Below are 26705 nucleotides of genomic sequence, written 5' to 3'. Positions count from 1 at the left end.
ACAGTATTTTGCCTTTTTGGAGTCATATTTCTTCCGTCGGATCGGCGTCGTAACCCTAGAACATGTGCTGTAGGCCTGGAAATATAATTTACTGGGGTGTTTTCGTAGGCCTTGGAACGGATTAGGCATTTTACATGTAAAATGCGGTTCAAGATACGAAAAACTCATGATATGAAGGCCGCCTCAGAACGGATTAACTTTGTATCTCGAGGTACCACTGTATACATTTTTCTTAAATACCAATGTTGTTATTTCCTTGATGCCAGTAAGTTATAATGAGTTATGATACCAATATGAGCAATACACTAGTTAGCCAATTTATGAGGTGGTTTTAATATCTGATAAATAACTGAGGCCCTTTATCATGAACTACACTTGAACATTCATAACATTCCTTAGCTGACAATAACAACTTTCCTTGGCAAGGAAACAACACAAGAAATGATATTGTCATGATACAATAAAGTTTTATACATACTTACCTGGCAGATATATACTTAGCTATAGACTCCGTCGTCCCCGACAGAAATTCGAATTTCGTGGCACACGCTACAGGTAGGTCAGGTGATCTACCGCCACTGCTGCTGGGTGGCAGAACTAGGAACCATCCCATTTTCTAAAACAGATTTGCTCTTCCACCTGTCTCCTGAGGGGAGGCTGGGTGGGCCATTTAATAGTATATATCTGCCAGGTAAGTATGTATAAAACACTTTATGTATCATGACAATATTATTTTATACATTCAACTTCCCTGGCAGATATATACTTAGCTGATTGGCACCTTTGGCGGAGGGTAAGAGACAGCTAATTACTGAATAGACAGGGAACAACATACATTGTAGGTAACAAAAATATAAGAAACCTTGGTTCCTACCTGTGTCGGCGAAAGACTTCATGGCTACTGCCTAGGAGCTTACATCGCCCTCAAGAGCCTCAGCGAGGTAGTGACCTCATGCTAAGAATTCTTGATGGTCTGTCGATGGGGTCTTATCCACTTACTCGACAGAACCAAAGGATCTTTGTCAATGGGGTCCTATCCACTTACATGACAAAACACCTTGCCATATGGCATCATTAAGGAGCATAACACCGATCCCGATCACCTGATCCTAATACCGGGGTTAGTACTACGATTGAAAGGAGTTATCCCCCCAACATCCTTTCAAACGACCATAAAAACTCAAAACCAAACAATCTTTTAGTTTAAAAAACAATATTATTTAAGGATCAGTACCAGCTCCCTGTCCAGCACGGTATCCGCTGATACATAGGTCCAAGAGAAAAACACTTTTCATAAGTCACTCTGACGTCTTTTAAGTAGTGGGAGGCAAATACCGAGTTGCATCTCCAATATGTTGCTGCTAATATGTCTTTCATTGACATATTTCTATTAAAGGCTAGGAAGTTGCAATTGCACGGACTTCGTGTGCTCTAACCCTAAGCAGCTTAAATGTTCCTCTTGGCATTCCATGTGAGCCTCGTTATCACATTCTCTTACGAAGAATGCTAATGCGTTCTTCGACATTTGCCTCTTCGGGTTCCTTACCGCGCACCATAGGCTCTGATTACAACCTTGAAGTTGACTCTTTCTCTTCAGATAAAACTTCAGTGCTCTGACCGGACAGAGAGACCGTTCTGTTTCTCTACCCACAAGGGGAGAGAGGCCCTTGATTTCAAAACTTCTGGGCCAAGGCTTAGAAGGATTCTCATTTCTTGGCCCAAAAACAAAGGTTGGAAAGAGACAACATTAGAATCTCCTCTAAAACCTACCCGAGAGTCTAATGCATGTATCTCACTGACCCTCTTGGCCGTCGCGAGGGTCAAGAGAAAAATGCACTCCTCGAGATCCCTAAAGGATGCCTTATCAGGTGGTTCGAAAGTATTCGAAGAGAGAAACTGGAGGACCACATCTAGGTTCCAACTTGGAGTGATAAAGGATTTAGACTTTGTAGTACCAAAGGATCTTATCAAATCATGGAGATCCTTATTGTCTTCTATGTTAAGGCCCCTGTTTCTAAATACAGCCGAGAGCATACTTCTATAACCTTTTATGGTAGAAACAGCTAAACGTGATTCCTCTCTAGGAAGATAAGGAAATCAGCAATTTCGGTCACAGAGGTATCGGAAGAGGACAGCTTCTTCGACCTACACCATCTACGGAAGACTTCCCACTTCGATTGATAGACCCGCAGAGTAGAGGACCTGCGGGCTCTGGCAATTGCGCTTGGCAGCTTTTCGCGAAAAGCCTCTCGCTCTGACAAGTCTTTCGATAGTCGAAAGGCAGTCAGGGAGAGAGCGTGGATGTTTCCGTGATATCTCTCGAAGTGGGGTTGTTTGAGCAGATCTGTCCTCATGGGAAGAGATCTGGGGAAGTCCACGTCCCATTCCAGTACCTCTGTGAACCAATCTCGAGCGGGCCAATATGGGGCGATTAGAGTCAGTTTCGTCGCCTCCGAGGAACGGAACTTTCTTAACACTTCCCCCAGAATCTTGAACGGGGGAAAAAGCGTAGGCATCTATGCCCGACCAGTCCATGAGAAAAGCATCTATCGCTATTGCTCTTGGATCTTCTACAATGGAGCAAAAGTTTTCTATCCTTCTGGAGAGAAACGTGGCGAACATGTCTATCTGAGGCTTCCCCCAGAGAGACCAGAGCTTTCGGCAGACTTCGGAGTGTAGGGTCCACTCTGTTGGAAGGACCTGGTTCTTCCTGCTGAGTCTGTCTGCTCTGACATTTTTGTCCCTTGTACAAACCTCGTCAGCAATACAGTGCCTCGTTCCTCTGCCCATATCAAGAGGTCTCTCGCTATCTTGTATAGTGTAAGCGAGTGAGTCCCCCCCTGTTTTCGGATGTAAGCCAGAGCCGTGGTATTGTCCGAATTTACCTGGACTACCACGCCTCTGACCTCCGACTCGAAGTATTTCAAGGCTAGATGAACTGCCATAAGTTTCTTTTACATTTATATGCCAGGACACCTGTTCTCCTGTCCAGGTTCCTGACACTTCCTTCTTTCCTAGAGTTGCTCCCCATCCCGTTTCCGAGGCGTCGGAAAACAACACTAGGAGAGGGTTCCGAATCGCAAGGGATATGCCTTCGTTCTTCTGAAGCGGGGTTAACCACCACCTCAGGTCTAATTTTTATTTCTTGAAGAATGGGAAACTGATCCGAAAGATCCCCTTTCTTTCTGTCCCACATTCTTTGCAGGTAAAATTGCAGAGGTCTCAGATTGAGCCTCCCTAGGGAAACGAACTGCTCCAGCGACGAAAGGGTGCCCAGAAGACTTAACCATTCCCTCGCTGAGCTTCGTTCTTTCCCTAAGAAGTTTGATATTTTCTCCAAGCCTCGAGCAATTCTGTCTTGCGATGGAAATGCTCGAAAACCTCGAGAATCCATCTGAATCCCCAGATAGACATGTCTTGGCTGGGGACCATCTGAGATTCTCGAGGTTCACGAGCAGTCCGAGTGAGCAAACGAGATTCAACGTCGTTTCTAAGTCCTCCAAACATTGTTGTTTTGACTTGGCCCTTATTAGCCAGTCGTCCAGATAGAGGGATATGTTCACCCCCTCCAGATGAAGCCACCGTGCTACGTTCCTCATAAGGTTGGTGAACACTTGAGGAGCCGTAGACAGGCCGAAGCACATGGCCCTGAATTGAAAGACCCTTCCCTGCATCATGAATCGTAGATATTTCCTCGATGACGGATGAAGAGGGACGTGAAAATATGCGTCTTGTAGATCCAAGGAGGCCATCCAATCTCCTGGACGCAGAGCCGCTAGCACCGATTTTGGATGTTTCCATAGAGAACTTCTGTTTCTCTACGAACCTCGGTTCAGTGCGCTCACATCCAGGACAGGTCTCCACCCTCCCGAGGCTTTCGGAACTAGGAACAGTCGATTGTAAAAGCCCTGAGAGTGTGGATCCGGTACTAATTCTATGGCCTCCTTGTCCAACATTTGTTCTACTAATTGCAGAAGGATCTTCCTCTTGACAGGGTCCGCGTACTTCGCCGACAGTTCACTCGGAATAGACGTCAAGGGAGGTCTGTCTCTGAAGGGGATGAGATATCCTCTCCTCACAATTGAAGGGGACCAGTTGTCCGCCCCTCTCGACGTTCCATTCTTCTGCAAAATTCAGTAGTCTGGCGCCTACTGGTGTTTGGAGGACTTGAGGTTCATTTGCTTTTCTTGGTAGGTCTAAAGGCTGAAGCCCTACCTCTTCTTTCTGCTCCTCTCTTCTTAAAGGAGGATCTCGAAGATGAACTCCCTCGAAAGGGCGGCTTCGGGACCCGTGTCTCCCCCTTCGTGGCAGGACAGCTGTCTTCGGCCTTTTGGTTGATTGAACCAGAAGGTCCTGTGTCGCCTTCTCGGTAAGTGAGTGAGAAATATCTTTCACTAACTGAGAAGGAAAAGCTGGTTAGACAGAGGAGCGTACAGAAGGGACGACCTCTGTGCCGGAGAGACAGCTTTCGTAAGAAAAGAACTGAATACAGTTCTCTTCTTAAGTATTCCCGCCCCGAAAAGGGAGGCCACTTCTCCCGATCCGTCTTGCACTGCTTTATCCATACAAGTCAAAATACTATTAAGGATATCGGGGCTCAGTTGTTCATTGTCTTGTGTCCTCTTGGCCATCACCCCAAGGGACCAGTCCAGAAAGTTTGAAACTTCCAAGACATGGAAACAATCCCTTGAGGAGATGGTCCATTTCAGACATTCCCCAAGTTGTCTTGACTGAAGAAAGAGAGCGTCTCCTTGACGCGTCCACCAGCGTTGAGAAATCTGCCTCTGCAGTCGCTGGGAGGGCGAGTCCCATTGCTTCGCCTGTCTCATACCAGATACCCCTCCTCCCAGAAAGTCTGGAGGGAGGGCAGGTAAAGACAGTCCTTTCCCGCCTCCTTCTTGGAGTTAAGCCAATTTCCAAAAGACTGCAAAGCCTTCTTCATGGAAATTGTTGGCCGCATCTTCAAGAAGGAGGACGACTTTGCGGTTTTCGCGCTCGTGAACAGCGACCGAGGAGAAGGAGGAGCGGCAGGACTCAATGAATCTCCAAATTCTTGGAGTAAAAGCGCAGCCAACGCTTTGTAGTCTGATAGTCCCGCCGCTTTTTAATCTTCGGTGTCAGAGACATCTTCTAATGCAAGTTCCACCGGAGAATCATTATTATTAGCCGAGGGAGAACGTCTCTTCTCGCAAGGTGAAGGACTCTTCGCAGGATCAACTGCTTCCGACAAGGTCGACGGCCGCCTGTGCGACCATCTTGTGTCCCTGTCGGGAGAATGCCGATCCTGAGAAAAAACCCGATAATCATCTAAGCCCTCCTGACAAGAATGATGGCCGCCTGTGCGACATTTTGCATTCTTCTCAGGAGACAGCTGTGCTTGCGGCAGATTTTCACCAGAAACGGACTATCGTGAACAGGACGACGGCCGCCTGTGCGACGTCTTTCGTCTCTCTGTCCAGAGAAATCCGTTCCTGGTCCAAATCATAAAGAGACGCTTCCTGGTTGATTTTTTTTTTTTTTTTTTCTCCGTATTGTTCTTTTGAAGAAAATCTTTCAATGCGCTTGGACGTATCTGTCCGTCTCGGACTGTGTCGTCTGTCCGAGCTGTCCACATATGGAACTTGGCTGGTGTCATTCCAGTACGACACTTCTGCCTGTCCGTCTGTCCGCTTCTGGCTCCTGGCGCCCGGAACGGAGTTGCCTGCGCACGACGTTTTTTTGGTCCTATCCAGGCTGTCCGCCTTGCCACGGCTGTCCGCGGTAGGCAGGCATCGCTTGAACATAGTTGTCCGCATAGGACATATCTGCCTGTCCCGGGCTGTCCGCTTCTGGCGAATGGTGTCTGGTTGGCGCCGTCCGCGTAGGACACTTTTTCCCGTCCGAGTAGTCCAATTCTGGCGCCGAGCGCCTGGGTGGTTCTGTCCGACTCGGACACTCTTCGTCATTGTCCGTATGTTGCGTCTCAATTCTATGAGTTTTCATCCTTCTTTCTTTATTCCTCTCTGTACTCGTACGAGGAGTAGAGGAGATAAGTCTGGAGTCCGGAACGCCCTTCGGACGAGATCTCTTAACCGGAAGAAAATCGTCCTTTTTCCTCGGGAGGTCTTTTCTCAATACTCCTACTAAAGAGGAAATCTGCTCCTGCATTTTACGTAGGATGTCCGTCGCTGTTTCTTCCTTCTCTTTGTCATGAATAGGAGAATGAGCTCTGGAAGGTGTAGGAGATCGAGATATTGTCCTTTTGGCTCTTTTCCTCTCGTAGGGAGAATCGTCCGGAAAACGTTCCGGGCTCGAGTCCAACGTCGGAGCTTTCAACTCCTCTTGATTCGGACGCGACAATTCGTCGAAGTCCATCCACTTCTTCGAGGAGACGAATCGGATGACGAAAAGCACTCTTTCAGGATGCCTTTCCAATGGCGATCCTTGGCAGTCTGGGACGCTACAGATTCTGCCGAGGGGACGCCTGACCGGTGGGGATTCTCCGTAACCTCCGTACGACTGTCGACATTCCTTCTCCTCTGGGCCTGGGAGCTTGGAAGAGGTCTAGGTCTGGGAGCGAGACAGAGCCGATCAGGACGCCCCCTCCACTACACTGGGGAACACTTCATGTCTTTCCACATTCTACCTTAAGAGCTTGCATTTCAAGCTCCATCCTTCTTAATGCGGTCTTCAGATTTGCAATCTCCGTAGCAGAACTTGCAACATCTGCTACGGGAGAGGTTGATACTGCATGTGAGGAAGCAATTACTTGGGGGTTAGTTATACTAACTGGCTCGTTAGAGCGTGATCTACTCATACTTCTAGAGACAGCCTTTCTAACCCTATCTCTCTCTAGTTTCCTTAAGTAGGAATCTAGTTTCTTCCATCCTTCCTCATCCATATTCACACATTCATCACACGTGTTATTTCTCGTGCATTCATATCCCCTACACTTCTTGCATACCTTGTGAGGATCTAACGACACTTTCGGTAGCCTCACCAAACAACCCTCATTCATACATCTTCTAACTTTGCAGCTAGAATCAGACATTTTTGAGCAAAATCCAAAGCCAAAATCCAAAAAACGTTCCACAAAAGCGTATGCCAAACCACAGATCCAAATACGTCACCAAAAAGACAGTCCAGAAGATCAACGGCGATGAAAAACGAAATCCAAGTCAGGAGGTAACAATAACGATGTTATGGCTACCCTCGACAGAGCAAATCTGTTTTAGAAAACGGGATGGTTCCTAGTTCTGCCACCCAGCAGCAGTGGCGGTAGATCACCTGACCTACCTGTAGCGTGTGCCGCGAAATTCGAATTTCTGTCGGGGACGACGGAGTCTATAGCTAAGTATATATCTGCCAGGGAAGTTGAATGTATAAAAATGAAATTTTAATATGGAGAGTAGTGGTCATGTAATGTGAAATGCTCAAGTACAGTAAACCCAATTTATGGGATCAAGAGGCAAGCTCTAAGTTGTTTTTGGACATACGATACACTCTTTTTGTAAATTAACATGGCCCTTGTCATTTTATTTTTAAGTTAATATGCTTACCATGTCCTGAACATGCAATGAAAAGAAAACCTATTCTACACACCTGCAGTTCTGCTAGAATATCATCCAAATTGTCCCAGGTAATATCAGTTTCATCAACTTCCTTCAGCCAGTCACCTGTGGAAATGGATAAAATTAGTAAACGAAATAGGACATCATAACAATGAAATTACTATCATATAATTCAGAAATGTATTCCCTTTCCTGTATAGTAAAATATTGACTGTAATGATAGTTTAAAAGTATTCAAATAAATTTTATCATGAAAATTGATATGTTCTTACACAAAGAGCAAATAAAATAAGTATTCAGACAATGGATTTTATTTATAAAAGAAAACTTAAACATCTATTTAATAATCGTCTCATAAATTCTAACAAATACGTACCAGCTAAGCAATGCATCTATGCAACAAAGCTGATGTCCACTAACCTATTTTTATAGCACCATTTCGAAGGGCTTGAGAGCCAGGTACAAGACCAGCCACCATTACTCTGGAATCAGGGGGTTCACTAAAGCGACCAGGGACGACACCCAAGACAGTTTCACACAAACTTGCACGACGACCTAAATTGTTTCCTCCTTCAAATACCTAGGAATGTGAAACAGTTCACAGACCGTTAAAAAAAAGTTTGCATCTATGTCTACAAAGTTTAATACTACTCCTTCATGTTCTCACGAGAAATAAAATTTTTTTAATCCATTGCTGATCTCAATTTAATGTTCACAAGTAAAATTTTACACGCAAACTGAGGGAGACTAATACTTAATACGCTATTTCCACCTGTTTTGTATGAGCATACATGAAAGATGAACAGAGAAACCAAAAGTTATTTACATAACATTTCATTGCAACAAGTTTAACAGCCTAAAAATCCATTACTAAAAAAAGATTAAGAATTTAAAATTTATCCTCCATAAATATCAGACTACAATGTTCATATAGTTTAAGATCGAACAGTTAAAAATAATGAGTGAAAAACAGTTATGTAAGGTGCTTACCTTTGCATTATACAATTAATCTAGATTTTGGAACAGAAATACATCATACAATTTATTGAATATTTTTTACTTGCTGACACATTTCCATCAATCACGTAAGCACAATAATTTTCCTGCATTTTTTCCTTGCTTAAACTTGATATTACCTGGCATGTTAAAATAAAAAAAAATTAACTTCACTTTTTCTACAAGATACTTCACATAAAAGCACATTTGAGTTCACATACCTGGAGAGTGACTTTCCTGACCTCCCCACTAGGATTATCTCGAAACGTCACCTTGGGGGCCGAAGCCAGATCTGGGCCGCCTTTCGGACCACTCTCACCACCAACGCCTACGCGATGAGCACCTTTAACTCTAACGCTGGGCCGTCGCTGAAGCAATCTAAGCAATTTGTCTGTAAGATAATATGCAGATAAAAGTAAAATACATTTCCATGCTCCAGGGACAAAAACCTCTTGTTTTTTCTTATATCTTATCATCTGGTCATATGTGGATGAGTCAATTGTTTTACTGACTTAGACTTTAGTAAAGCAGTGGCTAGTAATGGGTAATATGTGTAGAAAATTTTGGTAGTTTGATGATTGTTACAACTATAATAGACTACTGTTGACCTTTAAAAGTTCCATTCTCTTCTTTGCAGGTAAAGATTATTGGAATAATTCTTATCATTGTTCAGCAAGAATAAATTCTTGATGTTGATATGATGCAAAATGTCCTGCAGTTTACTGGAAAACCACACTTCCTACTATTCACTCGTTTTCACAGGTAGGTGCCATTCTTGCTACAGTTCTCATCTGGTTAACTTACAATAGTACCTGCAATAACTAGAGAGAATTTCATAATACTAAACCTCTTATTTTACAGTTGATACAATGTTCAGTGCACCCCATTAAGGTATAGCTTTAGCTGAGATAACTCATCAATAAGCTAAAAAAGTAATGAGTCTTACTCTCATGTTAGTATATCAGTAACAGCAATAGTACTTAGAAATGGCACTATTAACCCCTCACCTGGATATCTGAAGTAAATAGCACATTACATTTTGAAATAAACAAATCAAATGCAGGCTTTGGAATAACTGATTGGAAGAGTATGTGATAAAGCACTTACATTATGTTTCTTGTATCTTTTCTACTGTGTATCACATGATGGTTTTAATATTCTTCCAGTTCTGGTATCATGTATAGTTTCATTGAATTCAGTCTTATTAAGAATGAGAATATTGGTGCATTCAAATTCTATTAAACTGAATACTTAAAAATATGATGCAAAATGAATTAATTAATGTAATCTACAAATGCATTTGCCAGTCATTTTTTGAGGGATTTTTGCGGTCTAAATATATCATCACTGGAGCAGCCTAAAGATGAAGTACATTTATAAAAATTATGCTTTCATAGTTGACAAACTCATCTTTACATTGAAGCATCACCATACTATTAGCCTTCAACTTACTTTTCTTCTTTATTTCCTTGACAGGGGAAGAAAATGCTGGTTTCTTTTCACCCCCACTAGAGGCTTTAAATGCTTGGACTTGTTTTTCTTTCACTGTGCTGGAAACGTAAGACTCCACGTACAGCAAAGAGCCATCAGTTTTGATGTGCTCCAACCACTCAGCTTCATCATATCTGTAAAAATGCAACGGTAAGGTATGTCATAAAGAAACCAATACAACACTGTACAAATAATATAGCCTCAGAAACTACTTAATAATTACAAAATGATAACTGAAAATGCAGTAATATGGCAAAATGCAAGGTGATATCAGCAATAGCAGCAGTTTACGATACTAACCTGTAAGATGACTCTTCCGATGGTCGCGACGATACCGAGTCACTCTCACTTTCAGAATCAAACTGGTCATTGTGTTCCATTTCTCAACACAGTTTTTTAATGTCGCCCTGTAAAGTATTCATTTGATTGAAATTTGTTCTTAAGCAATAGAATCATGAAAAAAAGACATTAAAAGTATTTCATTACACTCAGGAGTAAAGAAACTCAAAAGATTCAGTAACATGACAGTTTCCGTATAACCCTAGCAGCATTTAACCTGTACAGTCATTCCTTAATGTTCTAATTATATTTATATGTTTATTCCTTTATTTGGCAGAATCCAATTAGAAATCACTGGCTACATACACTAAAGGAAAGCCAGTTCCTTTTAGTAGAGTTGCTAGGTGACAATGGCTAATGACCCCTGCTGTTGTCCATTGGAAAAGAATGAACAGGGAAGATGAGTGTTAGAATTTTACAGAACAAGAGTTGTAGAATTTAACAGAAGCAGTTTGTTTCACAAGACATTACAAGCAATGATGATAGAGAAGTGTATTTCTGGTGATAGAAGTTCACTCACGACATGGTTCGGAAGTCACGTAAAGCCATTGGTCCCGTTGCTGAATAACCATACTGGTTCCATGCAATGTAAAAATGACAATTTGTCGAAAATTGCATTTTTCCTAACTATACAAACCTGAGGTCCTTTAACAATAGGAAGTAGCTAGCGGCAGCTGGAACGGTCGTAAGCTTCGAACAAGGGGAGAACGGTAGTTAACTGCTTGTCCGATCGTCGCGCGCCGCGCGACTGGGAGGTAAACAAATCACTTTTGCTTTTGGCCCATGCAAAATACGCAGAGTGAGGGGTGGCATGAGGAGGGACTATATGTAAAGGACCTCAGGTTTGTATAGTTAGGAAAAATGCAATTTTCGACAAATTGTCATTTGTTCCGACACGTAATACAAACCCTCGGTCCTTTAACAATAGGAAGACTCACTTCTTGGTGGGAGGAATCTGAGTCTTTTGATGAACAGACTGGTGTTCGTCCATCCCTGGAATGCCTCCCTGGTCGTAAGAGCGAGGGAGGGATCCAAGCCTCTGTCCGATTGATCGGGGTGTGCACCGCAGGATCAATGGTCAGACCTCTGGGCCGAGTACTAAGAGAGAGGCAAGCGTATCTCTTCGTACCGGCATTGTAAGAACTTTTTCCTGTACATGAGCAAATATAAAGTAATGGGTTTGTCTCATGTAGGCATCCACTTTCTCCCCCTTGTTGGAGAAAGTGGTGGATATACACTCCTATCTCTAGTTAAAGAGATAGGATGGAGCTCTGTTGAATAGCTTACCTGCATCTGACTCCCTTCCAGCGTGGTAACGACCGTATCCCTCTGCCCACAGGTAGAGGTAGAGAAAGATGGTGAAGAGAAGCCAGTCACTCTCTCATTCTCACATCATTCTCCCAGTCATACCAGGAATCGATGCTGTTCTGCCTGCTCGGGTGCTGGGTAAGCTTACACAACGTGTTGAGCAGCCACCACAGGTCCCAAGGAAAAAGTATCCAAGGACTTGTGGGCAATATCCCGAAGGTAGAAGGACATGAAGGTGGTCTGGTTGGCCCAGACACCTGCCTTCAGGACCTGCGCCACGGACAAGTTCTTACGGAACGCTAAGGAGGGTCCGATACCTCTGACTTCGTGGGCTCTCGGTCGGAGCGTACGGATGTCGTCGCTACCATCAGCCTGTATAACGCTCTCCTGATCACCTCACGTAGCCAGAAAGAAGCGTGTTTCTTGAAACTTCTTTCTTGGTAACCCCAGTGCTAACGAAGAGGCGTCAACACTCAGGCTGAGGTGTCGAGTTCTCTTCAGATAGCGCCGTAGCGCCTCACAGGACAAAGCAGCATCTCATCCGCATCATTATCGGTGAAGTCCAGAAGGGAGGGGATCGTGAAAGACTCGAACCTGTCGTCAGGGATCGACGGATTCTGAGTCTTGGCTACGAAGTTCGGGACGAAATCGAGCGTCACAGATCCCCAGCCTCTGGTGTGTTTAACATCATAAGAAAGACCATGTAGTTCCCCTACTCTCTTCGCCGATGCCAGGGCCAGCAAGAAGAGGGTCTTGAGGGTCAGATCCCTGTCTGACGACTCTCGGAGTGGCTCGAAGGGTCTTCGAGTCAAACTCCTAAGGACGAGAGTCACATCCCACGCAGGGGGCCTGAGTTCCTTGGGTGGGCAAGACCTTTCGAAGCTCCTCATTAGCAAGGATATCTCGAACGAATTCGAGATGTCCAGTCCCCTCAGTTTTAGGACGAGAGCCAGGGCGGCTCTATATCCTTTAACTGTGGGTACTGAGAGGAGCTTCTCTCGGCGAAGAAACACGAGGAAATCCGCTACCTGCTGAAGAGTGGCTCTGAGAGGAGACAGACCCTGTCTACGACACCAACCACAGAAGACGGCCCACTTCCCCTGGTACACAGCTGCAGAGGACTGTCGGACATGTCCAGCCATCTCTGTTGCTGCGCTACGAGAAAAGCCTCTCGTTCGCAAGAGATGGTGGATAACAGCCAGCCGTGAAGTTGAAGGGACTGGACTGCTTGGTGGTACCGTTCTACGTGTGGCTGGGCTAGAAGGTTGTGCCAACTGGGTAGCTCTCTCGGTGCGTCCGCAAGAAGAGCAGCAGGTACGGATACCAAACGGCTTGAGGCCGTTTGGGAGCCACCAGGATCATTCTGTGATTGGGAGTGACCAGCGCTCGACTGATCACTTTCCGAATCAGACAGAAGGGAGGAAAGGCGTAGGCGAAGAGGTTGTCCCAAGGGTGTTGGAGAGCGTCCTCTGCAGCTGCCCATGGGTCCGGCAAGGCTGAAAAGAAAACCTGAAGTTTTCTGTTGTGCCGGGTGGCGAACAGGTCTACGACCGGTCGCCCCCACAGGTTGAAGAGCCTTTCCGCCACGTCTTGGTGTAGAGACCATTCGGTCCCTATCACCTGATCCCGACGGCTGAGCTTGTCCGCTACTACATTCCTCTTGCCTGGAATGTAGCGTGCTGACAGCTCTATCGAGTGAGCCGTGGCCCACTCGTGCACCTGCACCGTCAACTGATGGAGCGGAAGAGACACTAGCCCCCCCTGCTTGTTGACATATGCCACTACTGTGGTGTTGTCGCACATCAACACCACTGAGTGTCCCACCAAGCGGTCCTGAAACTCTCGGAGAGCGTTGAACGCCGCCTTGAGTTCCAGGACATTGATGTGAAGGTGCTTTTCGTGATGGTCCCACACACCTGCAGTCAGCAACTCCTCCAGGTGTGCGCCCCATCCCTCGGTCGATGCGTCTGAGAACAGAAGCATCTCCGGGGGGGGAGTGCGTATGGGCACTCCTCTTAAGAGGTTCTTGTCGTCGAGCCACCAGGCTAGGTCCTGTCTCACCTTGTCCGTGATAGCCACGGGAAAGTAAGGAGGATCCTTGGCCTGAGACCAACTCTCCCCTTAGCCTCCACTGGAGAGACCGCAGGTGAAGACGCCCGTGAGGGACTAACTTCTCGAGTGACGACAGATGGCCAATCACGACTTGCCATTGCTGTGCTGCTGTTCCTGCCGCGACAGGAAACCGGCCCGGCTGCCTCCCTGAATTTGCTGATACGCAAGTCTGCGGGAAAGACCTGCCCTGCTACCGTGTCTATCAGCATTCCCAGGTACTTCATCTTCTGCTTGGGTTCGAGATCGGACTTCTCGTAGTTTATCACGATCCCCAGATCGCGACAAAACTTGAGGAGTCGATCTCTGTCCTGTAGCAACTGCGAGCGGGAGCTCGCCAGGACCTAGCCAATCGTCGAGATACCTCAGAAGACGTATCCCGTGCGAATGGGCCCAAGCTGACACCAGAGTGAACACTCGCGTGAACACCTGTGGGGCGGTTGAGAGACCGAAACAAAGTGCCTGAATTGGTACACCGTCCCGTCGAAGATGAAGCGGAGGTACTTTCTGGAGGACTGATGGATGGGTATTTGAAAATACGCGTCCTTCAAGTCCACTGAAAGCATGAAATCGTTCCCCCTGATCGAGTCGAGCACCGAGCGTGCCGGACTCCATCGTGAACCGCGTCGTGCGAACGAAGCGGAGGTTCAGGGGAGAGAGGTCTATCACCGGACGCCAGCCCCCCGATGCCTTCTCCACTAGGAAGAGGCGGCTGTAAAAGCCCGGTGACTGGTCCTCCACGATTTCTACAGCTCGTTTCGCCAGCATGGTCTTGATCTCCTGTCGAAGAGCGTTGTCCTTTGCTGATCCCCGGACATAAGGTCTGTAGATGGACCGGTTTGGAGATGAGGGGGGGCCGAGACTCGAAGGGTAGTAGATACCCCTCCCGAAGGACGTCTACTATCCAGTTCTCGGCGCCGTAGCGCTGCCAAGTCGCCCAATGGTTCGCCAGGCACAACAACTTCCCGGCAGCAGGTGAGGGGGAACGCCGTCCCTAGCGTTTCCCTCCTCGTTTCGACTTCTTTCCACCACCTCCTCGGGGAAAGGAGGGTTGGGAGGAGGGCTGGTTACGGCCTCCTCTAGCAGAAGTTGAAACAGCAGGAGTCTTCACACGGGGCTTGGACGGTGCAACCGTCTTCGCCGCCGTGGAAGCGCTAGCCAAGCTCTTTGGTTTGGCCGCAGTCGCTCGAGATGCCCAGTAACCTTCGAGACTGCCTGGTGAACTAAGCGGTCACTGTCGTCAGTGCGCCGCCTTCCACCGCAGCGTCCACCATCTCTCCAGGAAAGAGAGCTGGGGAACTCCTAAGAGGTCCATTTCGAAGCCCGAGTGCCGCCTCACGCCCGGGTCCCCCATTGGTCACTCGGGGTTAAGGACTGCGTCCCTACGTCGAAGAACCAAGTTGGCCCACAGGTTAGCAGTCTGATGGGCGAGGTAAGAGATCGCTCTTCCTCCAGACTGGCACAGTCTCCTAAAAGAAGCGTCGTCTTCGAGAGCATAACTCCCGGAGCCGGCCCCGCTACTTTGGATATTGTGAGGGACCACAAATCCAACCAGGAAACTGCCTGGAATGCTGCCATAGCGGTAGATTCCAGGGCAAGTGCCTCCTGCTGCGAGAACCATAGGTTCTCCGACAGGAGCTGCTGCAGGGACACACCTGGAGTCAGCCTCGCTAACTCCGGGTTAACCTGTTTCGGCAGTATCGGGGTCTTCCGAAGGCACGTAGAATCGCCTCTGCCGCTGTAGAGGGGGAGGAAGCAGCTTAGAAGACCGTCCGGACTTTAGCGAGTCCTCCCGTCCTGAGACGAGATTCTCTACCTGATCCAGGACTGAGTCCGCAAGCTCTGATCGCGGTAACCCTACCATCATTTTGGGCTCCCTCTTGGGACCCCAAAATGATTCGAGCCGGGACGTGGGTCTGACGGTGGTAGCGGCGATCCTTCCGCAAGGTCATTATGCAGACGCATCAGCTTAATGACCTCTGCAAAGTTCCTCTGTATCTCGGGAGTTACTGCGTCTTGTGGAGTAGGACCGTCCAGTCCCTCCAGCAAGAGCAGGTCCCGCGATACTCCTCCTTCAGAAGGAGGAACAGCGACAGACCCCTGACGGTCGCCTCCAACTACTTGCGCGTATGTTCTGGCCGGTCCTAAAACCGTGCCTGAGCCATACGGCGTCATAGCCGGGTCACGAGCGGCGCACCTCTCGTGATCGCTCCTCGGTACCTCGCTCCTCCCGTATAGCCCGAGGAGGTTGAAGGTAGGGAGAGGCAGACCTGACGCTCCCCCCTCGCTCGCTGGCAGGACAGCGTGCGTGGAAGTCTGCTGCTGATCGTCAAACCCGCTGTGACGATCTAGCAGCAGGCCTAGCCTTGCCGCTCGCCTGGGGCGATAGGCTCGGCTGAGAACGTCGAGACCGATCTCTAGCGTCAGGCGAGCTGCCGCTGGTCACCGGCCGTCTCCGCCCGGTCCCATCGGGAGCGGCGGACGGGTGACCTGCTAGGCTCTCTGTCGCGTCGAGACCGGCCAGCGTCCTTCTCGGCGCGTCGAGCCGCTGGTACCGCAGCCGTGGCTGGTACCGGCGGCCGCGGGGACTCCTTCCTCACCTCAAACCCGTGGCTGGTCAGCGACCGTCACGTCAGCCCGAGCATACCAGTTGATCGCTGCAGAGAGCGTCCACTGGCCTGGCGAGAGTCGTGTGCACTACTCTCGCCAGTCTTCTGCTCCGCGCCGCTGTCTTGACGGCGAGCGAGCTCGTGCGTCAAAACTTTGGCTGGACGGTCTTCCTTGGAAGAGCGTCCACTCGGTGCTTCTCGCGAACGAGAAGCGGCCGAGACGGAACCTGGTTTAGCGGCAGAACCGCTAGCACCAGGTGAGGACGCAGCCAGGGGCTGGTGCAACCTCTGGTCCCCGTCGACTTCTTCTTGCAGAAGAAGCGACGGGCCCCGTTCCCGAAGGAACAGGAGGACAGCAGAAGAGCTCCCCGACTCGCCTGAGCGAGCCGGGCCCTTAGAAGATCCCGAAGGAGTCTTCTTAGGGGGGGAGGAGGCCAGCCTTCTTTTCTTCTTCGGCTGTTTAGCCTTAGAAGTCGAAGGGGAAGGAGAGGCAGCAGACGACGAAGAAGACGACGAAGACGACGACGACACCTTTCTTCCTCTTCCTCTTTCTTCTTCGCCAGGGCTCCGCAGGACAGACGTCAGGTGACTTTACAATCCAGGAGGGAGCCGGGGCAGTTGCCGAAGCAACAGGGCCCGACTGCACCTGTCCGGAAAGACCTGAGACTGTGACAGCACCACCACAGCAGGAACAACAGGAACAGGTCTGGGAACAGCAGGAACGGCAGGAACATGATCTGAAAGGGATGAGCAGCAGGCACTGATCTGAAAGGGAATGAGCAGCAGGGACAGCAACAGGTACGGCAGGCACGGCAGGTACCACAGGAGAGCCAGGCGTCCTGTCGGCAGCTACCTTCATCCTCAGCACTGGTGGCGGTGGCACGTCCTCTTTGGCACGGCAGGAATTGGTTTTTGAATTGCAGCCGTGGGTGCCACCGACATCACATGTGGTGTGTACACCAAGTGCGGTGGCATCTCATATGCTGGTGTCGAAATTGTAGTGGTAGTAGTGGGTACCGTACCATGAGTGCCACTGCCGCCCCCACCCGCCAACCGCTGAATCAACCCCTGTATGCTAGGCACTCCCTGCAGTCCCAGCGACTCCCACACCTGTCCCAGTCGTTCCTTCGCTGATGGCACACCTGCGGAAGCAACAGTCGGGTTAGTTAGAGGGGTTCCCTCACGCCTGGGGGGGAGAAAGAAACCCCACCAGAGCGGACGGAAGACGAATACAACTGGACGTCCGGGTAGCGGGCGCCCTCCTCCACACTCGACGGATCGAGAGAGGAGAAGGACTCCGCTACCCCCCCGCAGGGGAAGGCGCGAAACGTGGGGGCTGGCCGGGGGGCAGGAAAGAGGACGAAGTGTCCGTTACCAAAGGAGTCACTGGACTTTCCGATGACTTCTTGGGCGGCCTAAGTCTCTTCCTGCCCTCGTACAGAACCCACTGCGCCTCGGACCAATGCATACAAGTTACACATGGCTCGTTGCGGGAGCACTCTCGCCCCCGACAACGAGTACAAACCTCGTGCGGATCAACATCTACAAATGATCTGAATCCGCCGCATCTACGCCCCTCCAGCCCGGGACACACTCTACGGGCGACTGGGGGGCGCGGCGAAGTCTCCATTTCTTGATCACTCATCATTAATGAACAAAAGAAATGCAAAGTACTTACAACAATTACTCTCAATCACACTAGGAAAAGAGGGCATATACTCAAAACTCAAAGCAAACGACAAAGCGGGCAGAGCGACGACGAGCACGTCCTATCCACACACGGCCGAAAGCAAAAGTGATTTGTTTACCTCCCAGTCGCGCGGCGCGCGACGATCGGACAAGCAGTTAACTACCGTTCTCCCCTTGTTCGAAGCTTACGACCGTTCCAGCTGCCGCTAGCTACTTCCTATTGTTAAAGGACCGAGGGTTTGTATTACGTGTCGGAACAAACACCATACAAACAAACAAACAATGATGATGATGTGTGTGCAGGTTTAGAATGTAAAAATACAAAGAGGGCTAACTGTCAAATGCATGCCCTGACCATGTGTCTCTTTCAGCTACGTACTTTTCAAATTGCCTTGAAACCTTACAATGTTAAGTAATGGGATGCGGGGTTAGCTAAAAGCAGATTCTGAATTTTTTGGTCATAGGTTTCCTTTCAGCTCAGTTTAATTTAGATCATCTCATAAGTTTGATTGTGGGACAATTATTCCACCTGTCTGAGTTATTGCAAGAGTAAAATGCACGGTTTGTGCGTTGCAGGACCTGCAAGGGCTATAGTACAACCTCTTAGGGTATAGGTAGGCCTGTTCTGAAATCAAGTAGCAGATTCTAAAAGACATGGTAAAATATTATTATATAGTAAAATTACCAAGTAGGAGCAGACTCTACTCACAGTAAAATTTTATAAAATAGTATAAAATAAGCAGTTACTAGGTAGCTAATAGATAGGTAATTGTAGGCTAGGTTCCAGAGTTAGCCTTGGTTTGATAGATGTGGCTTCATGATATCACGTATCCTATTCCATCACTAGTTATTACCCACTCCTATGTATATTAGATGTAATCAATGGAAAATATGGATGATTAGCATATGATATAGTAGGTACGATAAGGTAGGTAGTAATACTAGCCTAGTATAGGTAGGTATATCTAACTTATTATTCGTAGGCTATTGTAGCGTAGCCTATTCAAACACAGCAGAAGTTGGGATGAACCATCCCAATAAAACTGTGAAATAAAAAATAGAGTGAGTAATTGTGACATATAACTCAAAAGTAAGACACTTGTTTTAAGATATACACCTGACCCGTAGTTAACAAAGGCACTTGGTGGTGTCTGTCAAAAGGTAAACAAACTTGTTGAGCTTGTTGATGGGGTGCGTTCACAACAAACAGAATTTTACTCATAATGTTGAAAGTACACTGAAATTCAAGAATATTTCTTGTTTTATTGATTGATTCATTTATTATGTTAACGATAACATGCATATTACTTTATTTGTTGTTATGTTATATACTTTGACTTAAAGAAAATTATTATTTATTACTTTGTAAGTACAGTTCAATGAAAATGATATTCACAGAAAATATGGACTTCCAGAAAATTGGGGGGCCGGGGTTCGTTCGACAACCCCCCTTCGGTACGGGCCTGTGAGGACATACGTCACTCAGATGGAACAAAGATACGTATCTTCAGGCTTTGTTGGAAACTGCACGCTCAAGAATAAAAATAGACTAACATGCGTAATTATGAATGAAGGGAGATCGTCCGTTGGTCTGTCATAGTGTTTGTCACATTGTGTCACTAGAACACCGCCTTGATAATTATTCGAAGCAGCTGGCAGAGAGGAAGTACAAACATTTAATATAAATATACGTAACAAGTTTCCAGACTGACGGACCAGTGACACGGCTGAATGGAGATTAACTCCATTAAAGAAAACGAGAGCCGTAACTGGAAAGCATAGGATCTAGAAATATAATATAAATATGCCTCGTTCTCACATTTCTGGATCCGCTCCCTTACGTGTGTTATTAGGAAGGTGGAATATTTGAGCGCTAGCTTTCATTTAGTTTTAATTACAACGACTAATAAATTTTATTATACAAAAACGAAATTCATTATAGTAAATATATTTTTGATAAAAAGGTAAGATTCCTCATAAATTTTGACTAAGGTTTGGATCAGGAATATTAATTTCATAAATAGTATATATATATATATATATATATACTATATATATATATATATATATATAATATATAATATTAAAAAGAAAATGAAAGCTAGCAGTCAAATATTCCATCTTCCTAACAACACACTTAGGGGGAGCTGAGCGATCCAGAAGTTTGAGAACGGGGCATATTTATATTGGACTGACGGGGTATCTTTGGTTCCGGAAAATTTCTAGATCCTATGCTTTCCCGTTACGGCTCTCGTTTTCTTTAATGGAGTTAATCTCCATTTCAGCCGTGTCACTGGTCCGTCAATCTGGAAACTTGTTACGCATATTTATATTAAATGTTTGCACTTCCTCTGTGCCAGCAGCTGCTTCGAATAATTATCAAGGCGGTATTCCAATGACACTAATTGCGACAAACAAATGACAGACGGCCACAGTTCATTCATAATTACGCATGTTAGTTTATTTTTATACTGGAGCGTGCAGTTTTCATCGGAGCCTGAATATATCTTAGTTTCATCTGAGTGACTTGTGTCCTTAGTCATTATCTGCTCTTCGGAAAGTATATAGGGAATGTGGGGCGGGTATTATATTTTACCGCTGTTGTATTTAACAGGGATGGCAAGCTTATCCTTTACTTTATTTGATTTACAGAACACCTTTGTATTCCTTTAAAGAATGTGTTCAGTCGCTTTTTTTTTTGGGGGGTGGGGGTTGTGGTGGTGAATGTTAACGATTTGTTTATAAAATTATCAACATGGCGTCGCGAAAACAAGAGTTATCGATGGCATATCCATAACCTTTAGCGGATTTCAGTGGAGTCTGTACCCTTATTGTACTGCTGACAAGAAAGAGAGAGAGAGAGAGAGAGAGAGAGAGAGAGAGAGAGAGAGAGAGAGAGAGCGTGATACAGACAGCAGCAGACATTAACCAGACCTTCATCATTACAGAAAATATTTCCAGATATGTACAGCATATTTATTTTAGCCACATATTCATTTGTGAAAGATAGTCTAGCTGGTGTACAGCAAATAAAAAATAAAAATCTTAGTAGCCTAAAATACATATAAGTATATCCAGTCAGAAACGCACCTCAGAAAATTGATAAACATACAAATGAAAGGAACCCTACTACCGTTAAGAGTGTGCCAGCTTTATCTACTAGGAGCGTCGTTGCACGCTGTCTCGTACCGTGTGTATGTGTGTTTGTTCGTGTGTGTTGGGGTAGAGTATTTGCAAGGTTTGTCTTTGTGATGTGGATCTACCTACCTAATTTTGTCCTTGGCGTTATTTCTTCAGACATAATGAACTACTTTAGCACTCTGTACACTACTACTACTCCTAATACTAATACTACTACTACTACCACTACTACGACTACTACTACTAATAATAATAATAATAAGAAAAATTCTTTCAGTTTTCTTCTGAAGATTGTAAAAGAAACCCACAAAATTACTGTGTATAACGTGTTTACTTATAAGTATTCACATTTTTTTATAAGTAAACACATTATACACAGTAATTTTGTGGGGGTTTCTTTTTCAATGATACTAATTATGGAATTGTAGCTAAAATCTATTATTATTATAATTAAATTTTATTTAAAAAATATAATAATTTAATAATAGTAAATTTTATCTAACAAAGTTCCATAAATTAGTATCATTGAAAAATAAACCCCCACAAAATTACTGTGTTATAACGTTGTTTAAACCCATTATTTATATTATTATTATTATTATTATTATGTTTTTTTTTTTTTTTTTTTTTTTTTTTTTGTCTCTATCACAGTCCTCCAATTCGACTGGGTGGTATTTATAGTGTGGGGTTCCGGGTTTGCATCCTGCCTCCTTAGGAGTCCATCACTTTTCTTACTATGTGTGCCGTTTTCTAGATCACACTCTTCTGCATGAGTCCTGGAGCTACTTCAGCCTCTAGTTTTCTAGATTCCTTTTCTGGGATCTTGGGATCGTGCCTAGTGCTCCTATGATTATGGGTACGATTTCCACTGGCATATCCCATATCCTTCTTATTTCTATTTTCAGATCTTGATACTTATCCATTTTCCCTCTCTTTCTCTTCGACTCTGGTGTCCCATGGTATTCGCATCAATAGTGATACTTTCTTCTTGACTTTGTCAATCAACGTCACGTCTGGTCTGTTTGCACGTATCACCCTATCCGTTCTGATACCATAGTCCCAGAGGATCTTTGCCTGATCGTTTTCTATCACTCCTTCAGGTTGGTGCTCGTACACTTATTACTGCAAGGTAGCTGATGTTTCTTGACAGGCTCCAGTGGAGGGCTTTTGCCACAGAATCATGCCTCTTTTTGTACTGGTTCTGTGCAAGTGCCGGGCATTCACTTGCTATGTGGTTATGGTTTCATTTTTCGTATTGCACTTCCTACATATGGGAGAGATGTTATTTCCGTCTATCGTTCTTTGAACATATCTGGTTCTTAGGGCCTGATCTTGTGCCGCTGTTTATCATTCCTTCAGTTTCCTTCTTTAGCTCTCCCCTCTGTAGCCATTGCAATTGTCATCGCTGGCTAGTTCTTTAGTCTGTCTCATGTATTGTCCGTGCATTGGTTTGTTGTGCCAGTCCTCTGTTCTGTCTGTCTTTCTCCTGTCTCTGTATATTTCTGGGTCTTCGTCTACTTTTATTAGTCCTTCTTCCCATGCACTCTTTAGCCACTCGTCTTCACTGGGTTTTCAGATATTGCCCCAGTGCTCTGTTTTTCGATGTTTGACGCAGTCCTCTATACTTATTAGTCCTCTCCCTCCTTCCTTTCGTGTTAGTATAGTCTGTCCGTATTTGCTCTTGGGTGTAGTTGCTTTGTGTATTGTCATATGTTTCCTGGTTTTTCTGATCTATGTTGCGGAGTTCTGCCTTCGTCCATTCCACTATTCCTGCGCTGTATCTGATTACTGGCACTGCCCATGTTTGTTTATGGCTTTTATCATATTTCCGGCGTTAAGTTTTGACTTGAGTATCGCCTTGAGTCTCTGCATATATTCTTTCCTGATCGTGTCCTTCATCTCTTGGTATTTTATATCCTCTCCTTCCATTATTCCCAGGTATTTGTATCCTGTCTCATCTATGTGTTTGATGTTGCTCCCATCTGGTAGCTTTATCCCTTCAGTTCTCGTTACTTTGCCCTTTTGTATGTTGACTGAGGCGCATTTTTCTATTCCAAACTCCATCCTGATGTCCCCAAGATACAATCCTTACAGTCTGGATTAGGGTATCTATTCCTTGATGCTCTTACCATACAGCTTTATGTCGTCCATGAACATCAGATGGTTGATTCTGTTGCCTCTTTTCTTGAGTTGGTACCCGGCATCCATCTTCTGTAGTACTTTTGTCATGGGAATCATGGCTACTACGAAGAGTAGTGGGGACAGTGAGTCGCCCTGGAAGATCCCACCCGCTTCCTGATATTAACCTTCTGCTAGTCTTATTCCAGAGTTTGTAAGTATTGTATTTCAGTTGCGCATTGTATTTTTGAGGAAGCTGATGGTGTTTTCCTCTGCCCCATATATTTTCAGGCATTCTATTAGCCATGGTGTGGTATCATGTCGAAGGCTTTCTTATAGTCTATCCATGCCATGCTTAGGTTGGTTTTCCTTCTACTGTTCTTCATTACCATTTTGTCTATCAGGAGCTGGTCTTTTGTGCCCCTACACTTCCTTCTACAGCCTTTCTGTTGGTGGGGATGGTGTTTGTCTCCTCTAGGTAGTTGTATAAGCCTTTCACTGATGATACCTGTTAGTAACTTCCAACATTATTGGTAGGCAGGTGATAGGCCTGTAGTTACTGGCTATATTTCCCTTACTCTTGTCTTTTTGTACTAAGGATGGTCTTCCTGTGGTCATCCATTTGGGTGCTTGGTGATTTGAGATACAATGCTGGAGTTGTTCTGCTATTCGTGGGTGTAGGGCCTTGAAGTTTTTTGAGCCAGTATCCATGGACTTCATCGGGACCTGGGGCTTTCCAGTTGGCATTTTCTTTAGTGGTGTCTGACTGTGTCTGTCGTTGATCTCTGTGAATCTTTGTTTTATTCTCCCTGTTTCTTCTTCCTTGACTTCCTGGAGCCATGTTGCATGTTTGTTGTGTGATACCGGATTGCTCCAGATGTTTTCCCAGAGTCTCTTACTTGGTTCGGCTTCAGGAATTTCGGGTGGGTGTTGTCTTCCCCTCTTAGTTGGCTGTATAGTCTTTTTCTGGTTGGTTCCGATAGTTTGTTCTGTGGTATCCCTTATTCCTGTTCATGTACCGTTGGATCTTATGTGCTTTTGGGCCTAAGCTCTTTTTGTTGTTTTTAAACTCCCTTCCTTATTGTTGTTGTGTTTTGTTTATGTCCCCCCCCCCTTCCCCCTCTTTGTACTTTGTATTTTCTCGTTGAGTTCCTCCCTTGTTTTTCTTGCTTCTTAGCCTTTTTTCTGCCATCTCTTTCAGTTTACTCAAGTCAGATCTCATCATCATGATTTGCTTTTCCAGGCGCCTTTTCCAAGGAGGTTGCACCCTGTTTTGGTTTCTGTTGTTGGGTTTGTTGTGCTGTTTCTGCTGGGGTGTTTTGGTGTTCGAATCCCCATCAGTTCTGCTACTAATCTTGCTCCTGCATATGTCAAGTTATTTGTTTCTGTGATACTGGTTGTGTGTATTATGCCCGCCCATTATTTCATTGACCTCACTTGTTTTTCTCCCTTTAATTTCTTGGTGTTGTAGGCTTTCATGGAAGGGATCTTTGTTCTGTCTGTATGTGGCTCCATCCATTGACTAATCTTTTCTACCCATTCCGTCCTCTCTGTTACTTCGTCGGTGTTTCTTCGTGTGTCTTTGTTTGATACCTCATCCTCCCTGTCGTCTTCTGTGGCATCGTCTCTCAGTTCGTCTTCGTGTAATTCGTTGTCGTGTGACATTTCCCTTTCCAGTTCTTCTCTTTCTGTTGGGGAGAGCCAGTTCTTTTTATTTAGTTCATTACTTGGTCTGCCAGCCTCTGCTCTGTTTGGGGGTGTTATTCCTCTCATTCCAGATGTTGACCAATCTTCTTCTATATCCTCTCTCCGTCGGGTTGCTTCTGATGTAGCATCTCCATATTTCCTTATTTTCTACTCTTGTCCATTTCTTCCTTTTTGCCTCTTATTATTATTATTATTCATAAAAACTAATTTCTTTAACGTGATTCATTGTTACTGTATCAAAGTACACAATGTGAATCCCACGTAATTGTCAGGCCAGTCTGACATTCCCCAAGGACTGGCAAAGAATGTATTCATATAACTTCAATTTTCCAAAGTATTTCCAAGAGCCAGGCACGATTTCCACTAGATGCTCTCTAGATCGGTTAATTTACAAATTTATATAAAGTACTCTGAGCTCATTCATTTGCCATAGAAACACAAGCGCATACATTAAGTAAGTTAAGTATATCTTAGTTTTACCAGATCACTGAGCTGATTAACAGCTCTCCTAGGGATGGCCCGAACCACATTATATCGAGAAATGAATTTCTATCACCAGAAATAAATTCTTCTGGTTCCGCGTTGGCCGAGCCAAGAATCGAACTTCGGACCACCGGATTAGTAGCCGAGCACGAAATGCACTAGGCCAACGTGGAACTAGCGCATACATTGATGTGTAAATTTGACATGAGGTGTTTTCAAACTTTAAAATATTAAGCTTATATGGTTCACTGCCAGGCTCAAGTCGATGAAATGTGACAGCTTCTGTTATAACCTAGTTATTTACTCAAAAGCAACAAAGTCAATTGAACTTGACAGCTGACATAACGTAGCTAGATATTCGAAGTAACAAAGGAAAATATAACCATTGACCGCTACCATTAATCCACAATATTCGAAAACCTGACTTGCACGCAATTTCTATTGTCTCAGTTTGTATCATAAATATTTTTTTAAAGATTAAATTTTCTTCTATTTATGATCATTTGTTCGAGACAAGGAGTGACTGCGCTGTAGTTTGCCGTTCCAAAACACGCCATCAGTAGAAAAACAAACGCACACAGAAAACGGGTCAAGGTGGGGAAAATCCGAGTCTTAAATCAGGTCGTGTGACAAAAAAATATTAGTTGTAAACTTCTCATCGGTACCAAGGTGGAGGAAGTGTTGCGTAAGGAACGGGAAGATACACACAACGTCAATAGGTAAGATTGAAAATAGAAAAACTGAATAGAATAAGAAGAAACTGAAAAAAAACACACAACGTCAGTAAGTAAGAGTGAAATAGAAAGAATGAACAAAGAAGAAGAAGAAACGGAAAAACACATACATAGCGTCAATGGGTAAGAGTGAAAATAGAAAGACTGAATGAAGAAGAAAAAGAAGAGGAAGAAACGGAAAAACACATATACAACGCCAATGGATTAGAGTGAAAATAGGAAGACTGAATAATAGAACACTAAGAAGAAGAAACGGAAAAACACAACGTCAATGGATAAGAGTGAAAATAGAAAGACTGAATGGAGGAGGAGGAGGAGGAGGAGGAAATATTTAAAGAACAACAAATAAGTGAAACGCCGGCACAGTCATCGATGAAGTGAATACTGCAGAGAGTGTTATCAGAAGAGTGGACAAAAATAGCATTATCAGA

The 26705-nt window shown here is 45.3% G+C and overlaps 2 protein-coding genes across 2 annotated transcripts in view; one reads left to right on the top strand and one right to left on the bottom strand.

Annotated features, from left to right (window-relative positions):
- LOC135207592 (protein inturned-like) overlaps positions 1 to 19293 on the bottom strand; it is a 53596-nt gene extending 34303 nt beyond the window's left edge. The window contains exons 1-6 of the mRNA XM_064239445.1: positions 19209 to 19293; positions 10338 to 10444; positions 9999 to 10171; positions 8768 to 8937; positions 7971 to 8130; positions 7582 to 7655 (exon numbers count right to left, since the gene is read on the bottom strand). Coding sequence (XP_064095515.1) covers positions 7582 to 7655; positions 7971 to 8130; positions 8768 to 8937; positions 9999 to 10171; positions 10338 to 10417 — 657 coding nt within the window. The 5' untranslated portion in view covers positions 10418 to 10444; positions 19209 to 19293. The remainder of the gene's footprint in view (positions 1 to 7581; positions 7656 to 7970; positions 8131 to 8767; positions 8938 to 9998; positions 10172 to 10337; positions 10445 to 19208) is intronic.
- LOC135207594 (glycine receptor subunit alpha-4-like) overlaps positions 10171 to 26705 on the top strand; it is a 102195-nt gene continuing 85660 nt past the window's right edge. The window contains exon 1 of the mRNA XM_064239448.1: positions 10171 to 10192. The gene's annotated coding sequence lies outside the window, so the exon portion shown is untranslated. The remainder of the gene's footprint in view (positions 10193 to 26705) is intronic.

Source organism: Macrobrachium nipponense, chromosome 32, assembly GCF_015104395.2.
Source record: "Macrobrachium nipponense isolate FS-2020 chromosome 32, ASM1510439v2, whole genome shotgun sequence".
Taxonomy (NCBI): domain Eukaryota; kingdom Metazoa; phylum Arthropoda; class Malacostraca; order Decapoda; family Palaemonidae; genus Macrobrachium; species Macrobrachium nipponense.
The sequence above is the reverse complement of the archived record's forward strand: the minus strand, read 5'-3'. Positions and strand labels throughout refer to the sequence as shown.